The sequence below is a fragment of the Bactrocera neohumeralis genome, unplaced genomic scaffold (genome assembly GCF_024586455.1).
Source record: "Bactrocera neohumeralis isolate Rockhampton unplaced genomic scaffold, APGP_CSIRO_Bneo_wtdbg2-racon-allhic-juicebox.fasta_v2 cluster09, whole genome shotgun sequence".
Taxonomy (NCBI): domain Eukaryota; kingdom Metazoa; phylum Arthropoda; class Insecta; order Diptera; family Tephritidae; genus Bactrocera; species Bactrocera neohumeralis.
This window is the reverse complement of record NW_026089622.1, coordinates 35,820,278-35,839,323: the sequence shown is the minus strand read 5'-3', so window position 1 is coordinate 35,839,323 and position 19,046 is coordinate 35,820,278. Positions and strand designations below refer to the sequence as shown.

Here is a 19,046-nt window from a genome sequence, read left to right as displayed (position 1 = left end):
CCGCAACGATTTGGCTAACGAATAGTCTCTTCTCCCTATCTTGGGGATGAAAATCACTTTTGCTATTCTCCACGGCTCGGGGATATACGACATCGCCAAGCTGTCTCTCATCAGCCCCAGCAGGTGTGGTAGGAGGATGTCCATACCTTGCTGCAATAGGGCCGGGAAGACGCCGTCCACTCCCGGTGACTTGTAGCTCGAAAAGGAGGCCAGTGTCCATCTGACTGAGTCTGCAGTGAACAGGTTCCTTGCAGTCAGCCAGTCTGAGCGATCCGGCCAGCGTGTGACCAAGGTTGGGGTTAGGTCAGCTTGAACCGTCTCCGGGAAGTGCGTTTGTAGGAGTGTTTCTGCCCTCTCCTCCGCGCTTGTCGTATATGTCCCGTCCTGTCTCTTTAGGGATAATACTGTGTCCGTCTTACCCTTCGACAACGCCTTGTGCAGTCGAGCTGCCTCCGGGGTCGAGGAAACGCTATCACAGAACTTCCTGAAACTGTTTGACTTGGCAAGCCTAATCTCCTTGTTGTAGGCTGTTAGGTGCTATTTGTAGTCCTCCCAGCTGCCTGTGCGCTTGGCTTTGTTGAACGCCTACGCACCTTGAGTCTGAGGGCTAAGAGTTTACTGGACCACCAGGGGCAGCCTTGTTTGCTGGTGGTCGCTTTCAATGGACAGGCACAATGATAGGCGTCCACAATGGACTGGTTTATGGCACTCAGTCTGCTCTCCAGTCCAACTGTGGTGGACATAACATCCGCCTGCTCCACTACACTTATATTCCTACTTAAGATCTCTTTGAAAGTGCCCCAATTTGTATTTCTAGGGGTACGAGTCGGAGGTCGGTCCCCGACTACCACCCTCAGAGCAAAACGAATGATCCTGTGATCTGACAGTGAGGGCTCTTTTGATATCCGCCACTGCGAGATCAACCCGATCATGTTGTCATTGCTTAGGGTAATGTCTAGGACCTCCCTGCGGACACTTGTTACGAAGGTTGGCTCACAACCCACATTCTCAATGTTAATATTATTACTAATTATGAATTCAAGCAGTGACTCACCCCTCATGTTGCAGTTCGTGCTACCCCCTTCCGTGTGATGAGCAGTTGCGTCACATCCTATGGTCAGGGGGAGATTGTTGGATTTACAATACTCCGCCAGACCAAGTATCGATGGGGGGGGTGCTGTGGCTGTCTCTCCCGGAAAGTATGCGGATGCAAGTACGAAGTCCGATCCTTCCTTGTCCTTCACCTGCGCCGCCACCAGGTCTTGCGTTAGAAACTCTGAAATACAGAAAAAGTCTATATCGGCTCTAACGACTACACAAGATCGGGGTCTCTCGCTAGATCCCAGATTACCTTGCTCCTTCTCATGTTGAGGCCTCTTACCTCTCCTCTGAACACCCAAGGTTCCTGGATTAGAAGGATGCCCAGGTTATTCCAGATGAACCTCTTCACGATGACTGCCGATGCGTGATGTAGGTTCACCTGGGCCACTTCTATGCCGGTGCTGGAGCCTACAGAATCGGTTCCATGAGAGACAGGTCCCCGTCTTCGTCCTCTTCATCGACCTGCATCTCCAGCCCTTCCAAAAACTCCTGGGTGGATGGCATCGTGTCTTCTCGCTCGTTGCTTTCGTCTGCATCCGCGGCGGTGGTCGCAACTTGCCCAGCCGAGATGGGTTCGTTGGGGGATTCCGCCGCTGTCCGAGTTACGGGTGGAGCTGGTGCTACGTTCATCCCCGTCTTAGCTTCTTGGCTCGTGGACGCAGCCTTGGGCCTCCATGGCCGCACCACAATCTTGCCGAAGCGGATATTCAGTCTGAATCCCTTCAGCCTTATATACTTGTAGGACTCGTTATCCATCGTGATGTTGAGGTTCCACCCGGAACCCTCAACACTGCTTGCTACAACTTTCCACGCCGAGGTACTTAAACCTTAGTTCTGGTTTCTCACCAGACTGAGCGCGAAGTCGTAGCTTTTATCTGCACTTCTCGGAAAGAACGCCACCATGTTGTGTAGTTGCGGTATTTCTTCCCCTCTCCTTACACACAGGGCCGGGCCCTTCCAACCCACTAGCCTTGGCGTGATCTCCTTCAGCCAGGTGGCCGACTTCTCGTCCTGGCAGTCGACCAGCAGCATGCCGCCCTTGAAGAAAATGCCGTTAAAGGCGCCAGTGAAACTGTCGCCGATAGACATGGCATTTACCAGGCAGTCCTGGAGAGCTGTAAGTTGCTCAGGCCCTAGGGCCTCCGCCGGGTAATTACGGGGCAACACTGCCATTCGGATGCTACTTACAGCCTCTGAGTATTTACGGCTCGCGGTACTTATTGGCTGCTGGTTGGGGTTGGAGCGCTTACCACTGGCCTCCTGTGGTTTATCTTCCCGTATTCTCTTGGGCTTTGGTGGCTCCTGAGGCGTTATTTGGCCACCCTTCCTTTTCTCTGATCGACTAGGTGCCTCTTGGGTCGCCGGCCTTGCTACGCTCCGTCCCTCCGACGAGGCTGCTTTAGCACGGCGACGCCTTCGGTTCCTGCGTTTTGTCGCGGCCGATCCACCATTGGTACCTGTGCGTCGTGCATTGTTAGGAGAGGGGTCTTTCCCACTGCTCCTACCCAGAGCCCGCCTTTCAGCTGACTCCGGGGTCATGCCGTCCTCAAGGAATCTTAGGTACCACTTAAGAGTGGCTCCACTCATTCCCGATCTACGTGGGTCGTCATGACCTCCTGGCCGTCCTGGCTCCGGGTTACAAGGAATGTTCCCTCGTTGCCGTCTTCTTTTACGTTCACCCCTTGATTCCACTTTCGTGAAACCACCCTCCTCTCCGCAGTCGATCCTGCTCGAGGGGGTTGCGGGGGTAGCGTTTGCGCGAATTACGGTTGTCGCGCTACGCTGAGTGCCGCTGCAAGAGGGCACATCGCCGTCGTCGCGCGCGTGCTCTTCAAAGAGTGCACGCTCTTCCGGCGACAGGGCGTCCAGGAAGCTAAACTTTCGCTTAGCCCCTGGGCCACTATTGCTTGCGGTACTATTGCTGCTGCTGTCCGTGTCCGCCGTTTTGATTGTCGTTGCTTTGGTCGTTGCCGTTGTTTTTGTTGTTTGTTGTTGTTGTTGTTGATCCATCTTGTTCTTACGACCGTTCGGCTCGTGTTGTAAGCCTCCCGGTCTAGTCTTAAAGAAGGGGAGTCTAAAAGTCCGCTGCGCCAGAGCCCCTTGACGCAGTAAGGCCACCGGTACTTCCCAAGGCGGCCCGGTGTTGGGAAGGCTCCGTACGAACACAGCCGAATTTACCTCCTGACTGCAAATCATCCAATGGGCACGGGTCGCATAACACCCTGGATTAGGAGGTCGTAGCTCTTGGTCACCGTGCACATGCAGCCTCTGCCAGCCACCGAGGGCGATGCTCTGCAGCATCATCTCCGGTGGCTGAGAGATGCTGTGCTGTGCTGCGGTTTAAGCCCCTGCACCACGACAAGGTGCCTACCATTCGCAGAGGCACTGAGAGGAGTGTTTGAAGCTAAACTTCCACACTTCACATCAAGCCCCGATATTCCGTTTTTTAAAGAATTTAAGAAATCTTGGTCAAAGCTTGACAGAGAAAAATATCAAAGTGGTATGGAGGATGAACATTGCCGTGAAAGCATTAACGATGTAATCGATGACATTGCAAATTTTGCTGCACAACAATTAAAAAAAAGTCTAGTTAGAGAAGACTATCAAGAGCTTTTAGAATTGACATTAATCTTCTTGGATATAAAAAGCGGTACACGAATCCGACTTCGTCCTCCAGGAGCAATGCATCAAGCCAGATGGATAGCACGCGCTATTTACTGTTTAAAAATATTCCTGTTCCGAGCTCAATATCCTATGCAGGAAGAACAAAAAGCAGCACTAGCTAATGTCTGCATTTTCATAGTGCGATTTTATATTAAGATTTAGTTCAAATGCTCCGACGCTACTGCTGCTCCCGTTGACGATTTAAATATAATAAAAAGTTTAAAATATTATGAAAGCATTGATTTTACAACCAGCGATGCTGCACTGCGAAAATTTTCTAACCATTTATGGTATTTGACAGAGGAAGCAGCCGCTTTAGCCTTTTTTGAGGACAGACTATCAGTAGAGACAAAAGTCAAAATGGTCAGTGCTCTTAAAAAACCCGGCAGATGCGATGGATGCAAAAAACTTATTCTAAGTTCACAAGACATGGGACAATTGTTAGGTATAATATGAGAATAATACTCTTAAATTTTTATTTTATTCTTAAATTATTGTCTTACAGACGAGACCATGGAGCATTTCATATCTTCCAACAGTCTCAAATTGTTTTCAAGGCTGCAGATAGATACCAGCTTCTCGGATTTCAACCCAGAAACATGGCAGACGCAGGCTTCATATATGGATGGCAAAAAAATAATAAACTCTCTTAAAGTAGTTAACGACACTGCAGAAAGAGCCGTAAAACTAATGCAAGATTACCATGGATTGCTAACCAAAAATGAAAGTGATTGGGGTTATATTTTGCAATGCATACAAGAACATAGGAAAATATATCAGAAGTGTTCAAAACAAAGTTTTAAAAGTTGTAAATAATTATAATTTTGTGTAATGTATCATACATAATTCAGCGAATGTACCATTGGGGTATGAGTGACGTGCAATTAACAATACAATTTTCTATCGGCACTATAAGGCGTGGTCCGAGAGGCGTGAAATTTTCGTAGATTCATTTTCTTATCAAGTCTCAACTACTTTCAGCTTTCGTGATACAAATTTCGAATAAAAATTTTTAACGAACAGGCTAATACATATATACATAACGTGGAGTGTGAAAAAATTAGAAAAAATCGGTACTCTACTTACATGCATATGTACGTTTCAAAAAAACAAGACGAAAGAGAAGAAATTGAAAGTACAGTGAGTTCCATAATAATCGTGCAAAGTGTTGGAAATAATCTCGGTTAAACGTTACAATTGAAAAATAATAATTATATTGTTTAAAAGTGACGTATAAGAAAAAAGTTAAAATTAAAACTGTGAAGTGCCGCTAAAAACTTCCGCTACAAACCTGCCGTTTCTTGTGCCGTAATAGTGAAGTACCACTATTACTTACCGCTTCCAGTGCCGCTACCAAACCCCGTAACTATAGTGCCGCTAAGTGTCCAATTTTGCTACGTCAACTCCATCACGTCGCTGCCATCAATCGCTGCCGCCATCACTCGCTGCTGCCATCAATCGCTGCTGCCATCAGTCGCTGCCGCCATCAAGTCGCTACTGTCATCAATCCGCTGCCGTCGTGGGAATGAGCTGCCGCTGCGTCCTGTGCCAAAGGGACGTAAGCGCCGGCAAACAGCCGACAACAGGTAACGAGTGCAAATTACTGAAAGCAGTGGAAAAAAAAGCAAACTACAACAAAACAAGTGCACTTTCAGTTTTTGGCTCTCCCTTTTCACTTTATATCATATTGACTATATTGTATTGGATTGTATTTATTATACATACATACATACATGTATATATTAGTACATACTCATACGTACATATACGAATTCAAGGTGAATAAGGGATTTTGGGATTTTGCGGTAGCGCTTTATTTTGAAATAAAGGTGAAAAAATTATTAATTGCAAAATTAAATTATCTCGTTTTTCGCAATTTTTTCGATCCGCGTGTGCAATTATCGGTAGTTTTTTCGCAATTTTTGTCGATTTTCGTTCGGACATTTTCCGATTAAATTACTATTAATTAGTGCTATTGTTCATATTGCGCATTTATTGGTTTGGCTTTCGTATACTTGGGAATCGATATTATTTTTCTCGTTTTCGTAATCGATTCCAAATATATTTGTTGTCAACTTTTATTGCTATTGGTTTGGCTTTCGTATATTCGGGAATCGATATATATTTTGTCGTTTTCGCCATATCGATTCTTAATATATCTGTTGCCAACCGTTATAGTCTTTCTTTGGGAAATTTAATTTAACCAACGCAAAATGAGCAAGCCAAAGCCAACTCTCGCAAACCTGTCTCCAAGCAAGGAGTTGACGGACTTAAAATCGTTAAGACGTCAAAGAACGGTTGCGAAAAGTAGTATTTTGCGCATTAAAACGGGCCTTCTCGAAAAGACTATGTCTTTAGATCCAATAGAATTGGAATGTCGTCTCGATATATTAAATTCACATAGTGAAAAATTAATGAAGTGCCAATCAAAGATTGAAGAAATTGATGAAGACGACATGGCCCGAGGGGAGTTAGAGGATATCATCGTTGAAACGAAGTCCATAATAAAGTCAATTTTAGCAAAAAATAAAAATTCACTTGCCGAAACATCTTTCGTAGCTTCTCACAGCTCAAGGCTCCCTAAAATGAATTTGCCGAAATTCAAGGGAGAATATACAGAGTTTAAAAATTTTATGAGTTTGTTTGAGAGCTTGGTTCATAATGATCCAAATATCCCAGATATAGAAAAATTTAACCATTCGGTAAATTGTCTATCTAGAGAGGCTCTGGGAACAGTTAAAGCGTTTCAGATGTCGGATGAAAATTATCCGAAAGCGTTGGCAAGTCTCAAAAAAGTTTATGATAATAAATGTTTGATATTTTTCAATACAATATCTAAACTTTTTGAGCTGCCAACAATCCCAAAGCCTTCTGCGCCTTCCCTGCGTTCAATGATTGACGAAGTGTCAGCGGTATATGATTCGTTGCTATCGCTGGGTGATGAAAAACAAATAACGAACGCAATAATCATACATTTAGTAATGACAAAGGTTGACCCTGCCACCCGATCCAAATAGGAAGAAGCGCTGGACTATGACAAACTGCCACTGTGGAAGGACTGTGAACCCACCCTAAATCGACGATACCAGCAGCTATCAGCGGAAGGAGCATCACACTCTAGGACGAAGCCCATACATACAAGCAATGCGAGTCATGGCAAACAACAACACATGGACAGGACCAAATCGGCGCTAGTTGCAGCAAATACGAGGCAGTCTCTTTGTCAACAGTGCAAATCGAGGGATCACCATTTAACTGCCTGCCCCTCTTTCAAGGCGCTTCCGGTGCAGCAGAGGTTCGAGTTCGTGAAATCGGTGCCCTTATGCATAAACTGTTTGCGTAAGGGGCACACGGTCTCTAAGTGCAGAGCGGATCGATGTCGTGTGTGCAATCGATCGCATCACACATTGCTGCACCAGTATCCAGTCTCCTTCCCCGCTGCACCTCATCCGCAACCATCCACCACACATGCCATGCATACTGCGAGTATGCCGGATCGGGTAATGTTGGCAACTGCAGTAATTTTAAGGACCAGCTGTGGAGATTACCTGCCTCCGAGAGCTTTGCTGGACTCAGGCTCCCAGGTCAACCTTATGACGGAGGACTTGGCACAGAAGTTGCGGAGTCAACGTCAGCACAAAACATTAAGCGTGATAGGAATTGGCAATTCCTATACAAAAGTGGTGTCAAAACTAACCGCATTTGTCAAGTCGCGGTTAAATAATTTTGAATTTTCGGCGGAATTCTGGGTAATGCGATGCATTTCGGCAAATCATCCAGACCATAAAATCAATGTTTGTGGCTGGAAAATTCCGCACAATATTGAATTGGCGGACCCAGAATTCCACAAATCTAAAAAAGAGGATATCCTATTGGGTGCTGAAACATTTTTCGATCTTTTAGCTGTTGGTCAAATTAAAAATGGTCCTAACCAACCAACTCTTCAGAAAACCCTTTTAGGATGGATTGTATCTCGCAAATACGCCAGCAATTTAAGTTCTCCTCCCAGATTACATAGCACATTATGCCAAGCTGAACAAAACTTTACGTCAACAGATTCAGTAGTCCAAATATTTCGGGCTCTAGAAGAATTACCTTCAGATTCAAATGGCATTAAATTCACACAAGAGCAACAAGAGTGTGAAAAATTTTTCGTAAATAAAACTCAAGTATTGTCTTCAGGACGGTTTCAAGTCAGAATGCCTTTTAAAGCTGAAGTTAATCGGTCACTTCTATGAAACCGCAGTTCGGCGGTTTCAGCCCCGGAGAGAAGGACATTAGAAGATCCAGAACTTCGTATAATGTATCTGGACTTTATGAATGAATATAGAGCACTGTGTCACATGAGCCCAACAAAAGATCCCGAGCGAGCCACACTACTTCATTCTGAATCAATGCGTTTTAAGGCCCGAGAGCACAACAACCAAATTACGTGTTGTATTTGATGCCTCGAGTCGATCTTCAACTCAAATAGCGTTGAATGAACTTTTGATGGTAGGTCCAACCATCCAAGAAGAGTTATACTCAACTCTTCTTCGTTTTCGCTTACATAAGTATGCACTAACAGCGGACATTACTAAAATGTACCGTCAAATAATTATGCATGAAGAAGACAGAAATTGTCAGCTTATTGTGTGGAGAGAGCATCCTTCTGAGCAAATTCAAATTTTTCGTCTTAACACCGTAACATACGGCACTGCGCCTGCTCCATTTCTCGCAACACGGTGTTTGCAAATGCTCAGTGATGCCAATACAATGAAATATCCACTCGGTTCATTGGCCATCAAAAGAGATTTTTATGTTGATGATTTATTAACAGGGTCCGAAAATTTTGAGTCTCTAGATCTTTTGAGAAGTGAGGTAATTCAAATATTAAACTCGGCCGGATTCACCTTAACGAAATGGTTTTCGAACCACCCTAAATTTTTCGACAGTGATTGCACTGAAAAGTCATTAAGCTTCAATGACAAAAGTTCCACTAAAACGTTAGGAATCCATTGGTTGCCGAAAGAGGATTTGTTTTACATGACACTTTTAACGATCTGCGAGCCACTAAACGAAACATATTGTCAGTTTCTACTCGCTTTTTTGATCCTCTTGGATTACTAGCCCCACTAGTTACCAAAGCAAAAATCTTATTGCAAGAGCTTTGGATCCAAAAACTAGATTGGGATGAGTCGATTCCATTGCGCCTTGACACTAGCTGGCAGAACTTTAAAGCCAACCTAATGCAGCTCTCATCGATAAGCATTCCTCGTTACGTAAACGTTGAGTCGAGTGCCGTCTGCCAAATACATGGCTTCTCCGACGCCTCAATAAGGGCGTACGGATGCTGCATATACATACGAAGCCAATCTGCTAGTGGTATTAAATGCATGCTGCTTACTGCAAAGTCTAGAGTGGCTCCGCTGAAGACCAAATCTCTTCCGCGTCTTGAGCTCTCGCAGCACATCTTCTTTCGAAATTATGGTCAAGAGTAGCGCCTATGTTGAGTCGACATTTCGAAAATATTACATTTTGGACAGACTCTGAAATCGTTTTACATTGGATTAAAACACATCCATCTTCACTACAAACCTTCGTCGCAAACAGAGTGTCCGAAATCCAAGAGTTGACTGACAAAGTACATTGGCGACATGTGCCAACGAAACAAAATCCTGCGGATCAAGTGTCTCGGGGTTGTAACGTGGACGAATTGAAAAATTCAATATGGTTTGGCGGTCCACAGTTCCTCCTAGAAGACCCTGCATTATGGCCACTTAATAACCACTTCCAGCTCTCACCAGAAGACGAAGCATTAGAGAAGAAGAAAACTACATTTATGTACATTAATTTCGACTGTTGAGAAAAATTCTATATTGGACCTCATTGAAAAATTCTCTTCTCATAAAAAATTGCTTCATGTGGTCGCATATATGTGACGATGGATCAGGCGACCACCAAAATCTTCCAGGGGCCAAGATCTGACTTCAGAAGAGCTAAACTTGAGTTTTCTAAAAATTGCACAGGTGGTCCAACATTCAGAATTTTCGGATGTTATTAAAAAATTGAATAAAGGCACCACCCTACCCGCAAACTTGCAAAAACTCATCCCGTTTTTGAATGAGTACTCGGATATGTCGTTGTCGTTCAAATTAGTCCGACTAGGAGGTCGCCTATTAAATGCACCTCTCCCATACGATGCCAAATTTCCGCTTTTATTAAATAAAAGTTCGCACTTCGTTATAACGTATTTACGGTTCCTGCACATTCGAAATCACCACGCTGGGGCTAAAGCGTTGGTTGCGCTTCTTCGAGAACGCATATGGCTAATTAATGCCCGAGAAGCTTGCAGTAGAACCGTAAGAAACTGTATACATTGTTTTCATTACAAGCCGAAGTTGCAAAACCAAACAATGGGAAATTTGCCAGTCGAAAGACTTCGAGCACTACGGCCCTTTCTTATATGTGGCGTAGATTTTTGTGGTCTGATATACACAACGTTAAAAATACGCGGCCGACCACCCGTAAAAACATGTATTGCAGTTTTCGTTTGCTTTACTTCCAAAGCAGTTCATTTAGAATTAGTTTCAGACCTGTCAACTAATTCATTAATTTTCGCCCTAAAAAGGTTCATTGGTCGCCGAGGAATGCCCCAGAAGATGTTCAGCGACAACGCAACCAACTTCGTCGGCGCCGATCGCAAGCTGCGCGAGCTGAAATAGGCGTTTCTGGCCCAGGCAACGGAGTTGAAGGGATTCGCCGCAGACGAAGGGTTCAGCTTCACCTTTATACCACCGCGGGCGCCGCACTTCGGCGGATTATGGGAGGCCGCGGTGAAGTCCGCCAAACATCTTATCGTACGCGCAATCGGCAACGTGCTCCTCACGGTAGAGGAGCTATCAACACTGCTGGCCGAAGTGGAAGCAATCCTCAATTCTCGGCCCCTAACACCTCTGAACCAGGACCCCAACGACGGCGAAGCGTTAACTCCGGCGCATCTCTTAATAGGGTGCTCCCTGCGATCACTCCCACCAGCACAGGTAGCAATGGACCCAATTCATTGCTGGGAGAGATGACAACTTGTTTGCTGTCTCAAGCAACAGTTTTGGCGACAGTGGTCCAAAACATACCTGACGGGTCTTCAGGAGCGCACCAAATGGTTACCCCCGAAACGGAATCTGCACCCCGGGGATCTCGTCCTCGTACACGAAGACAACACACCACCGCAGCTGTGGGTAACAGGACAAGTCGTCGCAACCGTCGAAGGGCAAGAGGGCAATGTGCGAGTCGCAGACATAACAACGAAGGCGGGCACGATTAAGCGCCCCATACACAAATTAGCCTTACTTCCATTGGATGTTGAAGGAACCTGATCCTGTCAAGGTGGCCGGTGTTGCGCCAAGCGACATCTTTTGTAAATCTAAATCTAAATTAGAAAAATGGGATATAAAATTATTATTAGAACTTATGAAATTGAACTTATAAATATTGAATTGTACAAATAGCATACTTACCTTAAAAATACATTTATATTACCTTCATTTATTACTTACCTTAATTCTATTACAATATTTAACGAAAGATAATTACTTATCCCTTGTATTTACATTACCACTAATAAGCCGTTAGTTTTAAGATTTAGGCTAAGCAATTCCAATATCTCCTGTCATAAAACAAACAGTCATCGCACTCGCGACTTGGCACTCACGTCACTGTTGACAGTCATAACTTTGAAGTTGTAGATAATTTCGTCTATTTAGGAACCAGTATTAACACCACCAACAATGTCAGCCTGGAAATCCAACGCAGAATTGCTCTTGCCAACAGGTGCTACTTCGGACTGAGTAGGCAATTGAAAAGTAAAGTCCTCTCTCGACGAACAAAAGCCAAACTCTATAAGTCGCTCATAATTCCCGTCCTGCGTCGATGGAACGATAAGCTGTACGAGATATATGACGACATTGACATAGTTCAGCGAATTAAAAGACAGCGGCTACGCTGGCTAGGTCATGTTGTCCGAATGGACGAAAACAATCCAGCTCTGAAAGTATTCGACGCTGTACCCGCCGGGGGAAGCAGAGTAAGAGGAAGACCTCCACTCCGTTGGAAGGACCAAGTGGAGAAGGACCTGGCTACGCATGGAATATCCAATTGGCGCCACGTAACGAAAAGAAGAAACGACTAGCGCGCTGTTGTTAACTCGGCTATAATCGCGTAAGCGGTGTCTACGCCAATTAAGAAGAAGAAGAAGAATTCCAAGAACGGAATAATTGAAGCATTGTATTAAAAAACGTGAAATCGAACGTTTTTCTCGTGACAGGCAATTAAGCTTTTAATTATTCGCGCATTCCCAGTTTTATTTTTTCGCATCTCAAAAACGCTTGAGATTTTTCACAATCGAATTCACTTTCAAAAGCGCGGGCGAATAATAAGTCAACCATGACGTCAGCAAGAACAGCTGACTGAAAGCAAACATGCGCATTGCGCAATCTTGTTTCTATCATTCTTGAGCGTATCCGTTCGTTCGAAATGTCATTCGAATGAAAATTGGCAATCGTAATAGACAAATGTATGAAAATGTGAGCAATTTTTTTTAAATTTTATATTTGTTTTTATAGTTTTTAGTAATAAAGAACAAAAACAAGAAACCAATGAATGAAATACCTCATTAAAAATACAAAAAAATATTTAATTATATGAACAACATTTTTGTATTTTAGCTTACATTAAAAAAAAATTATTTACAAGGTTAAATAAATATGCATTTTTAAATTAAATTTAATAAAGAATACTTTATTTTGTCTCTTTTCTTTTTTCCGACTGCGATTAAGCGGATCGCTACCCCACTGTCTATTTCTTGTGTGTGATCATAATCGCAATTTTGAGGGTCATAACTTATTTTAAACTTTATGCAGATGTTATGTAATAACGCATAAACGTTGGCAAATCTAGCCACTTTTGTGGGATGATACCGTTCTCTCTTGCCATATCCTAAAATTCTTCACTGTCTCTTTAAGATTCCAATGCTTTGTACAACGAATTTTGTTAATGAGGTTTCATAATTAATTTTTTTATACATACGCTATCGCTACGGTCTCTTAGGTATCTCCGCACTGATTTTTCATTCTCATCACTTTCACTAGAGCTCAAATAAAAAAAACTAAGTCTTTTGTTAGTTTATTGAAAATTTGCAACAAATTTGACAGTTCCACATCGATTGTGACCTAAAAATACGATCTAAAGCAATGTGGATTTTAAAAATTATTGTGATTTAAAAACAGGAAAAGTATCTACAGAGTAATAGCTACCACAACAGGGCACTGGCCATTTGGAGAACATGCGTCCAAAATGGGTATGCCCTACAACAACATCTGACGAAGCTGCGAATTAGCAGAGAACAAGGAAACAATTTTCCACTTTCTTTGTGAATGCCCAGCCCTAGCACTGAGCCGACACAGAACACTTGAAATCCATCAAGCACCAAACCTTGAATGGATTTCTTCTTCTTAATTGGCGTAGACACTGCTTACGCGATTATAGCCGAGTTAACAACAGCGCGCCAGTCGTTTCTTCTTTTACTTGCGTGGCCAATGCGCAAAGGACCATAAATCTTTCGCAGAATTTTTCTCTCGAAAACTCGTAACGTCGACTCATCGGTTGCTGTCATCGCCCAAGCCTCTGCACCATATAGCAGGACGGGAATTATGAGCGACTTATGGAGTTTAGCTTTTGTTCGTCGAGAGAGGACTTTACTTTTCAATTGCCTACTCAGTCCGAAGTAGCACCTGTTGGCAAGAGCAATCCTGCGTTGGATTTCCAGGCTGACATTATTAGTGGTGTTAATGCTGGTTCCTAAATAGACGAAATTATCTACAACTTCAAAGTTATGACTGTCAACAGTGACGTGAGAGCCAAGTCGCGAGTGCGACGACTGTTTGTTTGATGACAGGAGATATTTCGTTTTGCCCTCGTTCACTACCAGACCCGTTTTCTGTGCTTCCTTGTCCAGCCTAGAGAAAGCAGAACTAACGCCGCGGGTGTTGAGGCCGATGATATCAATATCGTCGGCATACGCCAGCAGCTGTACACTCTTATAGAAGAAGAAGGTACCTTCTCTGTTTAGTTCTGCAGCTCGAACTATTTTCTCCAGGAGCAGGTTGAAGAAGTCGCACGATAGGGAGTCGCCTTGTCTGAAACCTCGTTTGGTATCGAACGGCTCGGAGAGGTTCTTCCCGATCCTGACGGAGCTTTTCGTGTTGTTCAACGTCAGTTTACACAGCCGTATTAGTTTTGCGGGGATACCAAATTCAGACATCGCGGCATAAAGGCAGCTCCTTTTCGTGCTGTCGAAAGCAGCTTTGAAATCGACGAAGAGGTGGTGTGTGTCGATTCTCCTTTCACGGGTCTTTTCCAAGATTTGGCGCATGGTGAATATCTGGTCGGTTGTTGTTTTTCCAGGTCTGAAGCCACACTTATAAGGTCCAATCAGTTTGTTGACGGTGGGCTTTAATCTTTCACACAATACGCTCGATAGAACCTTGTATGCGATGTTGAGGAGGCTAATCCAACAGTTGGCACAGATTGTGGGGTCTCCTTTTTTATGGATCGGGCATAGCACACTTAAATTCCAATCGTTGGGCATGCTCTCGTCCGACCATATTTTGCAAAGAAGCTGATGCATGCTCCCTATTAGTTCTTCGCCGCCGTGTTTGAATAGCTCGGCCGGCAGTCCGTCGGCCCCTGCCGCTTTGTTGTTCTTGAGGCGGGCAATTGCTATTCGAACTTCTTCATGGTCGGGTAATGGACGTCTGCTCCATCGTCATCGATTGGGGAATCGGGTTCTCCTTCTCCTGGTGGTGTGCGTTGACATTCAGCAGGCTGGAGAAGTGTTCCCTCCATAATTTAAGTATGCTCTGGGCATCAGTGACTCACCTTTGGGGGTTCTACAAGAGTATGCTCCGGTCTTGAAACCTTCTGTAAGCCGCCGCATTTTTTCGAAGAATTTTCGGGCATTACCCCTGTCGGCCAGCTTATCAAGCTCTTCGTACTCACGCATTTCAGCCTCTTTCTTCTTCTGTCTGCAAATGCGTCTCGCTTCTCTCTTCAACTCTCGGTATCTATCCCATCCCGCACGTGTAGTGGTCGATCGTAACGTTGCGAGGTAGGCATCCTGTTTTTTCTCCGCTGCGACACGGCACTCCTCGTCGTACCAGCTGTTCTTTTGCTCTTTCCGAAAACCAATGGTTTCGGTTGCAGCTGTACGTAAGGAATTTGAAATGCCGTCCCACAGTTCCCTTATACCGAGTTGTTGACTAGTGCTCTCAGAGAGCAGGAGTGCAAGCCGAGTAGAAAATCGTTCGGCTGTCTGTTGTGATTGCAGCTTCTCGACGTCGAACCTTCCTTGTGTTTGTTGGCGTGTGTTTTTTGCTGCACAGAGGCGGGTGCGAATCATAGCTGCAACAAGATAGTGGTCCGAGTCGATGTTAGGACCTCGGAGCGCACGCATATCTAAAACACTGGAGACGTGTCTTCCATCTATCACAACATGATCGATCTGGTTGGTGTCTTTTCGATCCGGAGACAGCCAGGTAGCTTGATGAATCTTCTTATGCTGGAATCAAGTACTACAGATAACCATATTTCGGGCCCCGGCGAAGTCAATCAGCCTCAACCCATTTGGGGATGTTTCGTCGTGGAGGCTGAATTTACCGACCGTAGTGCCAAATATACCTTCTTTGCCCACCCTGGCGTTAAAGTCGCCAAGCACGATTTTGACATTGTGGCGGGGGCAACTCTCATAAGCGCGCTCCAAGCACTCATAAAAGGCAACTTTGGTCACATCGTCCTTCTCCTCCGTCGGGGCGTGGGCGCAAATCAGCGATAACCTCGATTTGATGCGGATTGTGGCTAGACGTTCATTCACCGGAGTGAATGATAGTACTCGGCGACGGAGTGATGTCGGCCTTTATTTTCGCGAGGACATCAACCAGCTGGGCAGCGGCACCTTCCCAATTAAGGGACCGGACATTCCAGGTGCATGCCCTCAAATCGTAGTCCTTATTCCGTTTGCCATGGTCGTCATCAAAAGGCGGGTCTCTCATCCGAGGCTGTTTCAACTTTTTCATTGGTATTGTTTTTTACGTGGCGGGTCCCAAGCCCAGCGCACAACCCTATGTAGGGAATGTTTCACCTTCTCACATTAGCTCGCCTTCGAACGGATGTTCTTAGGCTACCCAGAGGATACTTGGTCAAAGACCGGGAGTAGTGAGCTGCTTGAGCCATGTGTAAAAGAATCGTTTCTGGCCACTCCCAAGTGAATGGCGATCAGAGAACTTTTTCTCACTTGCGTGAACTTCTACACATGACTCCATCCTCCATGAATGGATTTCTACTAAAAGCATATCAGACATAAGTAGCTTCATCGAAACCTCAAAATGGTTTGAAAGAGAAGGTGAAACCTGATAGCGGATACAGAAGGTTCTACGAATAGTGCATCAAAATGGCATAGCAAATGCTAATTGAGCCCGAAAACGTTAACTTCGGCTGTACCGAAGTTAATATACCCTTCAGGTACATTTATTTTAGTAATTATGTGTTCAGTTTGTATGGAAGATATATGCTATAGTAATCCGATCTGAACAATTTTTTCGGAGATTATATTATTACCTTAAGCAGTAATCCATGCCAAAGTTTTCCATACAAGCATTTGATTCCGATCATTCAGTTTGTATGGAAGCTATATGCTAAAGTAATCCGATCTGAACAATTTTTTCGGAGATTACATTTTTGCCTTAGAAAATAATTTATACCAAATTTCATGAATATATCTTGTCAAATGCATTTTTGCCTTAGAATATAATTTATACCAAATTTCATGAATATATCTTGTCAAATGCAAAAGTTTTCCATACACAGAGCCAAAAACTTCACCTATAATCAATAAGATTGACTTCTAAAAAAGCTTTTCGGGCAAGGAGAGCTAGGGGGGAAAAAATTGTAGAAAATTTTACTAGAAAGTCTTCTTAATTTTAGCCTATATTTCTTCTAAAATATCTTGAAAAGTAAACCGGCTGAAAATAAAAAGATAACTTCTTATTTTTTAATTTGTTTTTGTAATTTTGTCAAAAAATTCAATTGTGAGAAGAAATCTACTTGTTTTTATGAGAAAACTATTAAAGAGCAAATCAATAAGGACATCCACTTATTTTTACTAGAACCTTATTAAATTGATTAAAAAGAAAAACCCATTACTTTTAAAAGAGTTCTTATTAATTTAAAATTTGCTATTAACGTCTCAAAATGCTTACATACATACATACATATTAATTTTTGTATATTGCATCAGCCAATTTAGAAAAATTTTACTTGGCGACAGTGATATTCTTTTTATCCCGTTGCTTTGTTGTGCGTGCCGTTTTATCCCGTTACTTTTTTGTGAAGTTGCATATAACATGTAAATGGCACATGCCACATTTCAGTTGCTTTTGTGTTGTATTGCTTGCTGGTTGTGTTCCAAAAATTATTATACGGATATTATATTCAAAATGTGCGATATTCATGAGGAATTCTTGGAATTATTAATGTCTTGGGGATTGCTAAACCAAGTAATTGATACCCTGATTGAACGGGGGGTCAATTCCTTTCTCATTCTTGAGAAAATGCAAATTGACGACGTTGACGCTTTTTTCGATAGATGTGACGCAAAATATTTCGGAGAACGCATAAAATTTAAAGCCGGTTTGAGGGAGTGGCGAACAAAAAAGGTAAGATGATTCTTTTATTTTTAAATTATCAATTCAGTTCGGCTAGGAAAAAAATCAGTTAGTACTTACTTTTATACTAAAATTTAAAGAACTACACACTCAGTCATTCACTCGAAAACTCACTGATTTATAACTCATTTCTGTTTTTAAGGGTATTCCATTTATTTGTGACCAGGAGACACAAACTGCAAACACCAAAGTCTTAGATTGGCTGAAAAAAATATGCAGTGATTTGGCTTCCGTCAAATCGGGAGAATGTAGTATGCTACCTTGTTCGCCTCAAACGAAGAATTTCAATCTACGCGAGCTTTTAAAAACGTCAGTAAAGGGACAACTTGCTTTAAGTTATCAAGAAAGGCACAGCTACTTGGACAGTAGAAACCAAAAAAATATAACACATTGCATCGTTGACAACTACATTGGTTTAGGACGCAAAATGCAATACTCAGATATGAGGGAATGGGCGAATGAAATTGTTGCGGTATTTCCTAAAGAAAATAAGGTAATTGCACGAATTCGATTACAACTACTAAAAACTTACAAAAATTTTTTGTTACTCTTATATATTAGGAATTTTACTTTTTGGAAAGAAAAATGGGAAAAAAGAATCCGAGTGGTAAATTGTTCTCGCGTTGGGCTAATGTCATCAAAGCTGGAAAGCAAAGCCCAAAGCTCATGAAGATGTTTTTGACGGTATGCAATACTTTTTACTCCTACTTTATAAAATAATTTGTTGTTTTAACAATATTTAATTGAACTTCTTGCACTGCAGACAACGTTTTGGAAAAAAAGTGTTGGTTGGCACATAACTGCACACCTTGGGAAAAAGTTAAAAAGTTTTGGGTAGATACATGCACGCTTAGAAATAAATGTAAGGGATCTCTGTCGGATTTGCTAGCAGAATGGCCGCGCTACAATGATTTTAACGGTTACGAATTGGTAAGAAAAAAGCACAAAGTATTTATTTTCAAATAAACATTCATTCAATTAAAACAGGTTGATATTGATTTTAATGCCATGCATCCAGATATTGGAAACGAGCTGTTCTTAAAACTTGACAAGTTTTATAAAGTAATCCTTCCTATCTTAAATGCGGAAGTAAAAGACCAAGCCAGCCGAGAGTTATTACTTTCGAAACTCCTTTACAAAAATTTATCAAATGGTAAGAAAACATGAAAACTATACAATATTAAAATATTAATATATTGAATTAATTTATAATTTCAGATTCTAAATATTGCGTTGTGTTGTTACTGCTCTATGCGGTTCTTCAACCACAGCGTCAGAGTAAAACCCACAAACCAACGATTGGTGACGCTCAATCAGAGTTTATAACACTAGCAACTACACCAAATGATATATTAACAAAGATTTCGTCCAAAATTGAGCAATACGCGATTAAAAAACAGCAATTGCAGCCTCACATCATTGCAGTAGGTGAGGACTATACAAGTATATCAGAATTCTGTATATTTTGCGACGGGCTTAAGTGGAAGTGCCCGACTTTAATGAACTGTATTATAAAGTTAAGTTATG

General features: G+C 42.9%; 1 protein-coding gene and 1 long non-coding RNA gene across 2 annotated transcripts; both read left to right on the top strand.

The window, feature by feature from the left end:
• Window positions 1-4,125: 4,125 nt before the first annotated feature.
• On the top strand, window positions 4,126-4,581 carry LOC126764241 (uncharacterized). The gene is made up of 2 exons (XM_050482049.1): window positions 4,126-4,210; window positions 4,271-4,581. The coding sequence occupies exons 1-2, from the start codon at window positions 4,126-4,128 to the stop codon at window positions 4,579-4,581; spliced, it is 396 nt and encodes a 131-aa protein (XP_050338006.1).
• Window positions 4,582-18,167: 13,586 nt separating this feature from the next.
• Window positions 18,168-18,661, top strand: LOC126764354 (uncharacterized). Its single transcript, XR_007667967.1, has 3 exons — window positions 18,168-18,203; window positions 18,283-18,449; window positions 18,507-18,661. It is a non-coding gene; the product is annotated as an uncharacterized LOC126764354 (long non-coding RNA).
• The last annotated feature ends 385 nt before the right edge of the window (window positions 18,662-19,046 follow it).